This window comes from Anopheles coustani, chromosome X, assembly GCF_943734705.1.
Source record: "Anopheles coustani chromosome X, idAnoCousDA_361_x.2, whole genome shotgun sequence".
In the NCBI taxonomy this organism is placed as follows: Eukaryota; Metazoa; Arthropoda; class Insecta; order Diptera; family Culicidae; genus Anopheles; species Anopheles coustani.
The window spans coordinates 12,719,026-12,732,812 of record NC_071290.1 but is presented as its reverse complement, the minus strand read 5'-3'; the positions used below and the strand labels follow the sequence as shown (position 1 = coordinate 12,732,812).

The 13,787-nt window shown below is 45.6% G+C and overlaps 2 protein-coding genes across 3 annotated transcripts; one reads left to right on the top strand and one right to left on the bottom strand.

Annotated features, from left to right (window-relative positions):
- The first annotated feature begins 545 nt into the window (after positions 1-545).
- Positions 546-3,753, top strand: LOC131269177 (outer dynein arm-docking complex subunit 3). Its single transcript, XM_058271507.1, has 2 exons — positions 546-1,726; positions 3,003-3,753. Exons 1-2 carry the CDS (start codon positions 546-548, stop codon positions 3,751-3,753), a joined length of 1,932 nt encoding a protein of 643 aa, XP_058127490.1.
- Positions 3,754-6,425: 2,672 nt separating this feature from the next.
- Positions 6,426-13,408, bottom strand: LOC131269176 (polycomb protein Pcl). 2 transcript variants are annotated; one of them, XM_058271505.1, is made up of 7 exons: positions 13,271-13,382; positions 12,383-12,867; positions 12,013-12,293; positions 10,657-11,819; positions 9,514-9,746; positions 8,965-9,430; positions 6,426-7,713 (listed from the first exon to the last, which is right to left on the bottom strand). In XM_058271505.1, exons 3-7 carry the CDS (start codon positions 12,254-12,256, stop codon positions 7,297-7,299), a joined length of 2,523 nt encoding a protein of 840 aa, XP_058127488.1. In that variant the 5' UTR covers positions 12,257-12,293; positions 12,383-12,867; positions 13,271-13,382; the 3' UTR covers positions 6,426-7,296. The 2 variants fall into 2 exon arrangements, with proteins under 2 accessions (XP_058127488.1, XP_058127489.1); XM_058271506.1 differs by lacking the exon at positions 12,383-12,867 and having other exon boundaries at positions 13,271-13,408.
- Between the last annotated feature and the right edge of the window lie 379 nt (positions 13,409-13,787).

Below are 13,787 nucleotides of genomic sequence, written 5' to 3'. Positions count from 1 at the left end.
AACTAGAATAAATCGATATTAACACTATAAAAAAGTTAGTGTAATAATTGATCTCCTTTCTAGTGGGCAAAAATTACATACATGGTCCCTCACTGACTCTATCAAAACCTAGCTGTAAAAGCACCATTAACCGAACGACATGTTTTAAAAAAAAGTAAATATACTTCAATTTTAAGATTTTAAGATGTGATCTCTTGTATTCAAAATGTGTAACATGAAAAAAGGAATCTTTAAATAATAATAAGCTTTGTTTTTTTTAGACGTTAAGCATAGACGTTGCTTACTCAGAAAAGGTACCAATGAATGGAGAAAATACGAACGATTTTCTTCCAGCACGATTTGTTTGGCGACCCCTGTTTTAATTGGAAAGAAGTGAGGAGGTTCGCCGCTGGGTGCCAATAGCAACCGATTCAACAAGCCCTTCCCGTGAGCAGGCTGTTGGATCGATACGTGCCCTATCGAGGCCAGTTCGACAGTTCGGTTGCAAACAGTTTGCTGGCGAGACGCGCTAGCCTTTTGGGGCAGGTAGCAGGCAACTAGTCAGGATGTCCACGCCAAAGCCGATCCTGAACGCGGAGAACCTGGCGCTCACGAACAAGAAGATCGGTGAGCTGAAGAAGAAGGTGATGCTGGCCGAGGGCCAGAAGAAGGCGTACACGGAGGAGTGGAGCGACAAGAAGAAGTCGCAGAACGATCGGATGGGCGAGCTGCGGAAGGAGGTGCGCGACCTGACGAACAAGCTGTCCTACCTGCACAACCCGACCAGCGCCAAGGCGCAGAAGAACGTGCAGGAGATCAAGCGGCGCGTGCCGCTGCCACCGGGGGCGAAGTCGGTGGGGGACGCGCTCCGCATCGTCGACCTGAAGGTGATCGACCTGCACAAGCAGACGGACGTGACGCAGGACCGGATACGGAAGCGCGAGCGCCACTTCAAGCAGCTGGTCGAGCAGTACCAGGCACTGATGGGCTACCGGGACGCGAAGAGCGACGGCTCCAACCCGCCGGAGACGATCGAGGAGGACGCGAACCGGAAGCTGATCACGCGGCTGGAGAACGAGATCCACCGGACGACGGTGCAGTGGATGGAGGCGGAGCACATACGGAAGAAGTACCGCGGCATCAAGTCGTCGCTGATGCGCGACGCGGAGAAGTTCGAGAGCTCGCTGCTGGAGCTGGAGCAGGCGATCACCGAGCAGCAGGCGGAGATCAACAAGCTCGAGGAGGTGCACAAGGAGGCGGTGCAGATGCGCGACAGCACCAAGACGATCCTGCAGCGCCAGGAGCAGACGACGCACTACTCGAACAAGGCGCGCGAAAAGCAGGCGCAGGACTTCCGGCGCCAGGTGGAGGAACGTAAGCTCGAGCTCGAGCGGCTGGAGCGGAAGATCTTCTCCTCCGGCAAAACGCTCATTCACCAGGAGAGCATCCTGTCCGGCTCGGGCGAGCATGGCCGGGGCGGGGACGGGGCCGACGACGGCAGCAGCCTGCACGACAAGGATGGTGCGTCCGAGATGGAGCAGAAGTTCAAGAAGCTGATGCAGGCGACTGGCGTCAGTGCGGCGGGAGAGGTAGTCGACCGGTTCCTGGCCCAGCGCGAGGCGTCCGCCCGACTCACCTATCTGCGCACGGTGACGGAGAACGAGAAGAAGCAGCTGGAGGCCCAGCGCGAGCTCATGAAGGCCCAGTTGGACGCGTTCAAGTTCGCCGACGTTAAGGATAGCGACGTGTAAGTAGCGTGTGACACGACTTGCCAGGACTACATGAGATCTTATTCCAAATTTCTGACTACGGGAGGTGTTAGAGTAATAGAGCAACTCAGAATTAATCACCCACACAACACGAAGTCGTATTAAGTTGAGTAAATTGAATCTCATATTAGTATATTTCGAATCGGAATCGCATTATGCATAGACAATGTACGAGCAATGTATATTCTTTGTTGCATATGATGCCGATTATGAATGTAATACGATTTTCTTTATGCATGCGTATAGATGAACGAGCAATGTACGGCTAATGTATATCGTAAGTCGTATATGATGCCGACTTAGAAAATATACGACTAAACATATACATTTTGAACAATGTACGGTTAGCGTCTCCACTTTTGTACGTATAGGGATTATTTTTGCATCGTTTATGATTCAATCATATTGCATAGAAGTACGATTATTTCAAGTTGATATTCGATTTACATGCATATGTGTTATGTGGGCACGTACCTTCTTTCGTGGTTCCTATCCTTCCTTGATACCCTAAAATATTGCATCCGTAGCACGTACTATCAGAGCGTTCCTTGCTGAAACAATTCAAAGCAAAGCATCATGCCATACAGTATTACAAATCTCATGTGCCAAATGTTGTAGTTCCACGCATAGGGAAACTACCAGATACTCCAAATGTCTTATCCGAATTATTTATACCTCAAAAAGATGTTCTATATTCCAAAAAAGCAATGAAGAGAACCCTCCCATCTCCCATTACCTGGTTCTAGCCCCCGGGTTTCTATCTCTAGATATTCATTAATACCAAAGTACCTTGCATTCTATTCATGCTGTAGAAGATCCGTGCGCCTACACATGGTTCGAGAACAACATTCGAGGTTCTCAGTTTTCCAGGGTTAAGGTATCGTTTTCCTGATAAGGAGGTACAGTACGTTCTTGGTTTTTGTGATCAGAATCACCTACATATCATATATTTCTAACATGGCCGAATTGAATGTAATTGAATTGGATTCTGGATCTTGGATTATATTTACCTTGCACCAAAAAGGTACTGTGAGATCTCCACGAACGATACTCAAATTTCTACGCCTTCGGATATGGTACAAATCATTCAGAACTATGCTATCTGAACACCTTGAAGATCCCTTGTAGGTTCGGAAATAGCAAAAAGCTGAATCTGGTACTGATTCTCCCAACAGTAGTCCTTATCCGTTTGAAGTCTCGTTCCTTTTTAACGTAATTATTTCGTTCCTTTCCTTCCGCCTACAACATCCACAGCAACCAGGAGGAGCTGGAGAAGATCAAGAACTCGATCGAGGAGCAGAAGCAGCGGCGCGAGGAGTGCGATAAGGCGATCGAGTACACCCGGAACGTGTTCGACACGATCAAGGATGCGCTGATCGAGCTGCTGCTGAAGCTGCGCGAGATCGAGGAAAGCCTGGATACGGCCTCGCCGTACGGTCGCCGGACGCCGCTCAAGCCGGCCGAGCTGAAGGACATCAGCTCGGGCAAGCTGGCCGTCGAGGAGCTCGGCAATCTGCTCGAGGAGCGCATCAAGCTCGGGCTGATCGCCAGCGGCCAGCTGACCGCCGACGTTGACAGCGGTCTCTCCGAGGACGAGGGCGAAACCGGCTCGGGCGCACCGTCCACGTCGGCGGCGGCTCCGGTGACACTGTCCACGCCTTCCCCACCGCAACCACAGCAGCAGCCGCAACAGCAACAGTTGTCACCCGTTCCGGCTGGCCCCCCGGGGTCGGCAGCCGGCAGCACGTCGGCGCTGTCCACCTCGTCTCCGGCGGAGGACCGCGAGAAACCCCCGGCCTATCCGCCGGTGTACATGAACCTGATCGCGGGCCGCACCACGACGCAGATCTCCTCGACCTCGCCCGGCCAGGGCACGACGGTGGTGCTGTCCGACGACGAGGGTGATGTGCCGTCACGCAGCTATCTGAAGCGCCAGGCGAACATGATCATCGAAGCGAAGTCCCGGCGCAAAGGATTCCGCATGCCGGTCCCGAAGCGGCGCTAGAAACCGTCCCCTAATAAGAGAAGGAGGTTATAATAAAACTGAATGGAATTAAACAACTCTTGCAAAGAAAAATAAACCCCAATCGTCAATGTAAAACCTGTTTCGGCAAAGCTGTCAACATGTTTCAAAATATCTACGAATCCGGTTTGTTATAATATAAATATATAATTTATTATACTCAACAAGATTCCTTACGCCTTACCCTTTAGCGCTTCGTCAACGCTGAACTTCACAGCTGATTCCCCTTTTTAGCAATTTTTTATGTTAATAGTTGACGAAGTTAATTTTCTGTAAAATAATATACATAATTGTACGTTTCATACATCAGCTTTTTTTATTCTTATCTTTCAAAAATGTTGTTTTAATTTAGCTTCCTTTATGATTATTTATATGTTTCGGATCATGCAGTCGAAATAAAACGCAACAACAAGAGTTTGATTAGTTCATTGCCGCACGTCGCAGTGCGTCCGCTTTTCTTGTATCGTATTTCCATTCTTCGTCTGTTGCACAGTTAACAAACGCTTCATATGTACACGGTCTAAACACGGTGGTGCATTGATCGAAATCTCTGTTCGCAATTCAGTTCAGCTCAATCGGTCATTCCCTATCGTTTGTATCGTTAGCTCAAATAGCTTCCTCTTCTCCTCTCTTTACGTTGCCAGCATCGTAGAAACCGAGATCATCGCGAGCGGATTAACTATTGCTGGTTCTAGAAACCACCTTTAAACAACCCCCAACCCACTCTACCCCCGCTTTCCTCCATCTCTTTCTATATCTCTGGCCCTGCAGCACATCGTTACATCGATATAATATACACAGTAGTGCCTCGAACGGGAGGCTTTTCCTATCGGTTTGCAGCTAGTTTGCCTCCTTTTCCTCGGTTTCAGTCGCACGGATCCATCTCGTCCGCCATCCGAAGGCGCACACGATTTGGGCGTTTTTTTTTCTTCAGGAAAAGGATACGAGGAAAAGGAAGCAAACGTCAACCGGAAAACGCTACCGTAAACACGGCGTTCGACAGAAACGTTGAACAATTCTCGGTGCTTGTCCCATCGCCTAACGCTACCCTCTACTAGAGCCCTTGCAATCGCGCGCCAACCCTCCATTTCCTAAAATTGACAGTACGGTATACACGGGACATCAGCTATTTTGTCGATCCGGCTCCTACGCTAAGAAGCAAGTCGACGGCACGAGGCCCGCCTTTAGTAATCCCTGTGTGTTATTTTAGTTTGCTGCCGGTTCCGTAACCCCGCATCCTGGGCCAACCCCACTTGGCGGCCGCAAGTTGACTACGCGCCCTAATAAACCTAATCCCAGTTCAGTTTGGTTCGCCTTTCACTTGGTTTCGTTGCAGTGTTTTTAAGCCCATTTCCCTCCCGTGCGACATTCGCTAGTTTTGTTAGCAATTAATTTCCTAAAAGTTTGATCGTCTGTTGGTCGGTTCCAAATTCATGCTAGATTTATTTCATTAACACCCCCGCTTGCGGCTGCGTGTTGTTTTAAGTTCATTGTTTTTTTTGTCTAACGCATCACCCCCTCTTATACTTCCATTCGTTCGCCTATCAGCCTTCTTTTTGGCTCAGTCGTCGTCTCACACTATTACTTATGCCAGGTTTATCACATCCCGTTGGCAGTGATGGGATTTGGAGTAAATGTTGTTTTAAATTAATATAAATCTATGTAGGTTCCGTTTATCAGTCCGTTTTATCGTTTAACTAGGCAAACGCGTATCGAAGAAACATAAAAAAAAACAAACAAAAACAAAAAAGAAAATGGTAATGGACAGAACCGTTTCGCGCTTAATGAAATGACAGGGGCAATTTCGTGTGCGTGTGTGTATGTAGGTGGATGATTTGATGAGCAATGCTGAACTTCTTTGTGGTTACTTTCATTACTGGGCGTCAATAATCGAAGGCTAATATGAATGTAAAATTTCCTAACTGTGCCCGCGGCGAAAAAGGAACTATTTTGAGCAAAACCAATGTTAGATTAGGGTCAAAGTAAACGAGAACAAACCTTTCGCCGCTAGCGATAATCCTATGCCTCCGCCGCTTGACGCTTAATTCATTTTTAGTTCAGTATTTGTACGAGAAAAAAGTAAAATAATAATAATAATAATAATAATAAGCCTTCGGCTTAAGTTTTACGTAAACGCGATCCTTAACCATTAACGTCCGAAGCTTGGTTTTGGCTAATCATCCTCTCCCAGCTATCGCACCATGCGTACTTTTTATGTATCTTATTTCTTTTGCGACTAGTCCTCTAGTGTTATTCTAGCATTGGAACAATTGTATAAAATAAACGTTCCCTTGTTTTTCGCTACTCAGGTTAATATATAATGTGTATAACGCTTTTAGGAATAGTAGAATAATAAAAAAATATCTAATTTATAGTAATAAAAACAAAAAAAGAAAACAAAAACCTCTCTTTAGAAGAGTCTCTAGAACAAGGGGCTAACACACTGGAACTTCCAACCTTTCTTTTAGTAACATTTGTTGTTCGAAGAGTCTTGGATGGTTAATCGTTTCGCTATGGAGAGGCCCGGGGTACCGTGAACCTCTCCATTCGGGCTTAGTAAGTCCGAATGCGCAAGAATTGAAGGTAAAAATAAGACAGTGTATCAAGGAGCAGAATCATAAACGAAAGAAGAGTATGCACATGACCAGTACGTTTTTTGCTAATTCGAAATTAATTCATCTTTGTATTCTAATGTTGGTAAGGACAAGGGATGATAACAAAAAAAGACCATGTTTGCCTCACCTATTGAATTCATTCACTTACAGTTCATTTTCCTATCTCGGAAGTGATTTATGTATCTTTAAACAAAAACCGAATTGTATGAGAAAATGTGGCATTGTTTGCTTTTACTGTCGCCGATGGCAATGTAATGTTTGAGGTAAAATGGTGTGGAAATTAATATCAGCTTCACTTCATCGCAAGTGAATTTTTCTTGAAATTTAGATTCGTCATTGCCAAAGCAATTTTTATGTTGTCTAGTTAGTCTATTAGTAAAAACAATGAAATATTTGAGGTAAACTGATTTGGAAATAAACATAAGCTTCGTTGCCAGTGAATGTTCTCGGGAATTTAGATTTGATCATGCTTGCCTCACCTATTGCATTCATTCACCTACAGTTTGTTTTCCTATCTCGAAAGTGTTTTATGTATCTTTAAACAAATACCGAATTGTATGAGAATAATGTGGCATTGTTTGCTTTTACTGTCGCCGATGGCAATGTAATGTTTGAGGTAAAATGGTTTGCAAACTCAACTTCACTTCATCGCAAGTGAATTTTTCTTGAAATTTAGATTCGCTATTGCCGAAGCAATTTTAATGTGGTCTAGTCTAATTTAATTACCTTTTAAAAATAAAACGTTTGAGGTAAACTGAATTGGTAATAGATATAAGCTTCGTTGCCAGTGAATGTTCTATGGAATTTAGATTTGTTATCGCCGAAATACATAATTTATGGCTATTTGATTCAGGAATATGAGAAAAAAAAACTTTGCATTGTTACTGAGCTTACATGCCTGTTGTAGAGCTTAAGGAATTTGCTGACCCTTGTGGAGAACTATTACATCGCCAGTCGGCAGAGTCACTAAACAGTCGCCGATAGTTATGGAACTGGAGGCTGACGACGAGGAGCTGGATGCTGATGAAATGGACGAGGACCGGCTCCTGGGCAGGTAGCCACTCTCGCCATCCGCGGTATCGTCGTCAGTAATGTTCTGCTCCGCTGCCGTCGCGGCACGCCTGCGCCGATAGCGCCGCTGGTCGGAGTAGTTCGTCGCGCCCCGCGGTCGCAGGTTCCGCGAATGGTTTCCGCTGGACCTGGTCGCCCTGTAGGAGCGCTCCTGAACGTCGACGGAACTAGTACTCACCACCGGTTGACTGTTTGCGACTGGTCGGGGCGCTTGTACGGTGCGGCTTGAAGTTCCCGTCTGCGGTCCAAGCATCATCTACAAATAAAAGACCATCAGAAAGGGAAATTAATATTGTATTCAAGAAGAGGCAGGGCAGCCGAGAATGATCGTACGAACCCGACAGTTGCATAGGCAACCGAGAATGGTGCAACACAATCAATTTCGAAACTCTATCAACAACTTGTGTATGAGAAAATGTGGTTACATATCAAGAAACATACTTGACCATTGCTATCATAGGGTAAGTAAGCAGCTGCTGGGCGGGGTCCTAAGCTTTCAAGAGGCATTTGCCAATATTTTGTTCAACTTTTAATGCTGGAATTACTTTGGCAAAAAGTTGATTGTCTTATCAAATGCGTACTTCCGAATGCAAGTAAATGAAAAATATGAAAGTGTAAGAAAGCTGCAACTGAACTATTATGTTTTAATAAACAACAGGTCACCAAACGTAGCCTTATTAGTATTTACTTTTGTTTAAATAAAAATATTTGTTTTTTTTTATTCATGCCGTCCTTCTTGAACAAATAAATATATAAAAAAAAACATTGACGTAATGACGTATGTTAAAATGATCAGCTTAAAGCTTTTAATAAAGACGAATATTCGCATGCTAATTTGAGACTGATATATGTCCAGTAGCCTCAAACTAGTTTGAGCACTTTTGTAATAAATGTTCATTAGTCTCAAACTAGTCTGAGAATGTTCTTCTTCAATCAAAATTTACTGATAATAAAAGCTGATGAAAGGATTAGCAAAACAAAGGGCACATTTCCCAATATAGAAATAACGCCTAAAATTGTATGAACTTCTGTTTCGTTCAAACATTTTACAAAAAGAACGTGTCAGTTTTAAAACGACTGATAAGACATTAATTTGAAAAGTAAAAACAAAATAATCGTCAATCTTCGTTACATTCAAAAATACTCGAAAGAAATAGCAATGAGGTAATGTTGTTTGAACTTTAAATAAGTTAAAGTATGTATGATAAATGTAGCGCATGTTTTTACGGCTATCAACTTACAGTCGCTTAGGGGCCCCTAGAACACTTAATCTCTCTTTGATTATGGATAGACATTATTGTACTTTTAAGTTGAAGCATTGGTAACATTCTCACTGATCAATTGAAAACAAATATATATATTTACCAAACTAGGCGAGAGAGGGAAAACAAAAGGACTATTTTGCCGTCTATAACTTTCGTTCTTGTTGATTGAATGAAAAAAAAATTGATGGCATTAAATTTCCAAACTAACTAGCGGAAAGAAAAATAGTTGGAGTCATACATACCACACCGACACCGTTGTTCAGCTTTTTCTTCTTTCCTCGTCCATTGCTGATATCATGGGCGCTCATGCGTCGTTTCACAATTCGCGCTACCCGGGGAACCATCGTTGGCGCATCCGGATCCGTGTAAAACGGATTGTTGCTTCCGCGATAGTCCGGCGGTGGGGGAAAGATCTCATCCATGGCGCAGGTGTGCATGGAAGGATGTATCGGCAGCTTGTACCGCGGCGGATACTTCCGGCGGTTCGATGAGGCCACCACTTTCTCACCGTCCATTCCCGCAGCAGAACCGCTTCCATTTACCATAGCATCAAGCTGTTCTGCGGTCGGTGTGGCGCTCCACTGTCGCATCTCCTCCGACCACGGGTCCGCCCGAGGATCCGGCGTCGAGAACGGCGGCTGGCTGTACGCGATGCCTGTCATGCGCTCACGCGTCATGGCATCCGTTGTGAAGCTCCGCTCGAGGTTCCTAAATGGAAAATAAAGGAGAATCACATTATGAGCATACAACGAGTCAACTCGCGCGTAAAAAAACAAACGGTGGCAACGTACACCCGTGGCAGGAAGTGAAGCGTCGGTCTCTCCTTGCGCAGTACATTCTCGGTGATTGTCATCCCACGAGGAAAGTAAAAGGAGGTCTTCGGTGGGGCTTCGATCGTTCGGAGCGTCCACATCTCCTGGCCTAAAGCCAAGCCCACCTCCGGGCCGTTCACGAATAACTTGCTATTCGCTTTCAGCCAGGTAGCGATTACTTCCCGTCGTAAGTTAGGTGCTAGACAGGTGAACTGGAAAGAGAAAATAAAATATGTTTCAAGCCAAGCTGTATAGATAGAAGAGGGGGCAAACATTTTTCTTTCTATGGGTTGTTCTAATTATTGTCAACGCGATATCAACTACTGGCACATAATTAAAGGCTTCTTACTTAACCAAGACATTTGCCAGCCACTGTTTTACCTTTGCTTGTTAGCCAGGGAGAATGAGAACATTTCCCGTGTAATCCCAACTCCCGACAAATCTAGGATATGAATCAGACATACCTCATGCCTTTACATACGGTTACAAACCTATCCTACTAACGAATATTACTAACAAAATTAAACTTAGACAGGAAGAAGTACGCTGGCAAACAAATAGGAGACATTGTTTTCTTCAAGATATGCAAAACACGCTAAGACACAAAATCAAATCAGACATCCAATACCTAAGAAATGATCCTTGACTCTGATAATTTGTGTGTCGTTCGTTTTTAAATGTAAAATTATGGCAATCCTGCCACTACGAACTAACGATAACTTATTAACCATCTATAGAGAGAAATGTGACATTTAAAAAATATGTTGGAAAAGCAAATAATAACACAAGAAACAACCACAGCTAGTACGAATATAAAGCACATTAAACACATTTTTGGCCTATCGTAACTCCATCGACAAGCAAGCAAACAGTATTTTTACAGTCAATACAGTATCATAGCTGTCATTAAAACCATGCCCGGAAAAAATCTATGGTATGGACAACGTAAACAGTAGTTCTATGGACAGGTTTCCTAAAAAAAGTATACGTTTTCCACACATTTATCTTCAATTCCTATCGAAAGCTACGCCATACCGTGCTCTTATATGTGATGGTAAAATAACGCACTGTAAAAAAAAAAACAAACCGATATCAAATTACGATAGGTTATACATTACTTACATGCTCCGGCATTTGCAGCGTTCGCAAGTTGTCCTCGATGAACGGAACGATGGCGCGGTTCAGATCGAAGAGACGGTGGCCGTTGCGCATGATTAGGTTGAATAGCACCAGGTGCAACAGGTCGGACACGCTCAGTACTAGGCGCCGCACGAACTCATGACCGTGATTGCAGATCGAGCATAGAAATAGATAGTGCCGGTCGCCGGGAAAGATGGGATACTGCAGGCTGCGGATGCAGCGTCCGTGGAACCACTGTTCGCACCAGTTGCACTGTATCATCTCCTTCATCCAGTCGCCGTCCGCACCGCAATAGCAATAGTGGCCGGCCGAGTTTACCTGGTGATACAGGTCCCAATCCAGCTTGTGCATATCGTACGGCAGCTGGGCCATGCTCGTCAGCGGGGTTAGCGGAGTTAGCTGCTCGTCGAACACCATGAATTTGCTGCGCTGCTCCAATGCCGATGCCGATTGCTCGCCGCTCGGGGGCGTCGTGCAGCGGCAGCAAAACCACGGTCCATTCGTACCGTCGCCGCCGTTGTTGCCGTCGTCGTCATCGTCGTCGTCGTAGTCATCCAGCACAATCGTCTCGTGGTTGAGAGTTTCGTGGCACAGTGGGTGGTACCCACGGTAGCAGCCTTCGCACACTTTCACGACCTGATACATCTTGTGCTCTTTGCACACCACGCACGTTGCACTGCCTTTATGTGCAACGACATTGTAGCCACTCCCGGACGCCCCAGCTTCATCGCTCCTCCCGGAGCCGTTCTCCGTTTCGATCTTTTCCACATCGTCGGATGTACCCTTTCCTTCGTCGTCCAACCTGGTTAGATGCTCGAAGGCGGACCACCGTTCGGTGCCGTCATCGAACTGTACCAGGCACTTGCGCTCACCGATGGCAATGATCGTGCCCAGGAAGAACCGGTCGAGCTCGACGACGTGAACCAGCACCTCGTCCGACAGGCCGAATTGTCCATGATGGCGGCGCAGATCCGGCATCGCCTCCATCAGCGGGAAGTGATTGTTAATGCATATATTTATCCGTGACGTGTTGTCCGTTGTGGGAGGGGTCATAATTGTAATCGAACCACCAGTCCCCGGATGCGGCAAGTGGTGGTGATGGTGATGATGGTGATGTTGTTCCTGTTTTGGCGAACCACAGTAAGCTGTGAACGATGGAAAGATTTGTTGGTTAGAAATAGCAACAAACATAGGTTTGCGGTCTACGATACGTGAAGCGGTTCTTGTATATTATCCGCATCCAACTTGGAGGCAAAAGCAAAGCTCTCCGAACAAAACCACAAAACATAATTTTGTACGTATCGCTACCAACAAGCAAAGTTAAGATAATAGATAAACCTCCGCATTCCGGTGATCCTGACTGCGTTGCGCTTGCGGCTGGTTTCGGTTGCTGCTGTGAGACTCCCGGCGGTTCTACCACCTCCTGTATGATAAACTTCCGGTTCGACGGTTGGTTCGTGGTGCTGATGCCACTGGCGACCGAAATGTTTTCTGTTGAAGGCGGCACGCTGGACGAGCTGGTTTGTATGGATACCACCGCGCTATGGTGCCGGATTTCGATCGGTGACTTTGTTTGCGACATTTCGGGTGTGAAAAACTATGGCGCGCAGGAAGTAACTCTGAAATATGGCAAGAAGAAGGTTTAATGCCCGTGTTGAGGCACTGGGGACATGCAGGACGTGAGCGTGAGATTCGACGGAAGGCGTACCGGTCAGCTTTGCCATCCGGCGATGTCCGCCACGACCGACCAAAGGGATTCGGGAACAAGCGGGCCAAATAACAGCTGCTGCTGCTGCTGCTGCTTCACAAACCAAAGGCGCTCGCCTGTTGTCTGCACTAGCATGCTACCTTCTCCGTCAGCAGCTTCCCTTATTCACGTGCCTAACTAGTGTTAACAAACGCTGCATCCATTCACGGACAACATGTCGGTCTCGTTCGCACGAGTTATATTCGGATGGATTTTGATTGAATAACGTTACCGAACAGAAAATGCCCTATTTTGATAGCAGTTTGTTTGATGGAGTCTAGCTGCGCTTTTTTCTTTCTTTTGTGGTGGCACACTGCCTTAATTTTCTAGGAAACTAAAAACCCTTGCTCGTCGCCTTGCCCTAGCGCACCACCTTCATTCGCTTTCATTGGATGTTCGAGCTAGACTGCGCATCTTTTCCACCATCGGAACGACAAGCTGTTTACCTGCAATCGAAAGTGAAAAACGCACGTCGTTTAGAGCACCGGTTGCTCGTGTCAGTCGCCGCGGTTCGTAGAACTTTTCTGACACCCTGATGCCGTCGGCCGGACATTGGCTGTATTCAACATGCGCAGCGAACCAACATACGACATGAGAGCGGGAAATGTACACCGTATTCGTATTCGGTAGAATAAGCCGGTGCGATTGACATGGCAGCTCGGTACATACGTTTACACCGCAGCCAATATGCGACTGCGGTAGTTGTTTGCACAAACATTTTGAATAATATTTGTATTCCTCAACATGCTATCAACATAAATGTAATATGTTCTTTACAATCTCAATCTCGTTTAACATGGCCGAAGCGGTCGTAATTTCATTTAATTAGGATCTTCACAATTAACTTACTTGATTGATAAGAAACCGAAGAGTTTCTGATGAGAACGAGCACAAAATCACACGTCAAATTTATATGAAACACATTTTTGTTGCGTAATTAGCGAACTAGCCGAGAGCACTGCTCAATAACGAATGTAATACGAAGTTTCGTCCGACTGGGAATGAAATGCAACCAAAATTCTACAGAATTCGACTGCTGTTCCCAGCCTGTGCTACTCGATAGGGTGTGCGAGCGATTGTAACAGGAGATAGATGTTTATAATGCCGGTTGCGAGGTTCTCTCGTTGAGGGTCGTATAACTTGTCTGTCTCTTTTTGACACCATATTGGTACGCTTGCATGTCACAATGTGCTGTAAACTGACATACGACACTAGCGCGGGAAACAAGAATCGCTTGTTTTTAGAACAACTGGTACTAAATGGCTTGTCAATATCAAAATGTGTACCAAGGTGTGTACATGAAATGGTGTACCGGGTGAATATTTCATTGCTTTTAAAAAAAAACTGTTTCTATTGAATTTATTTC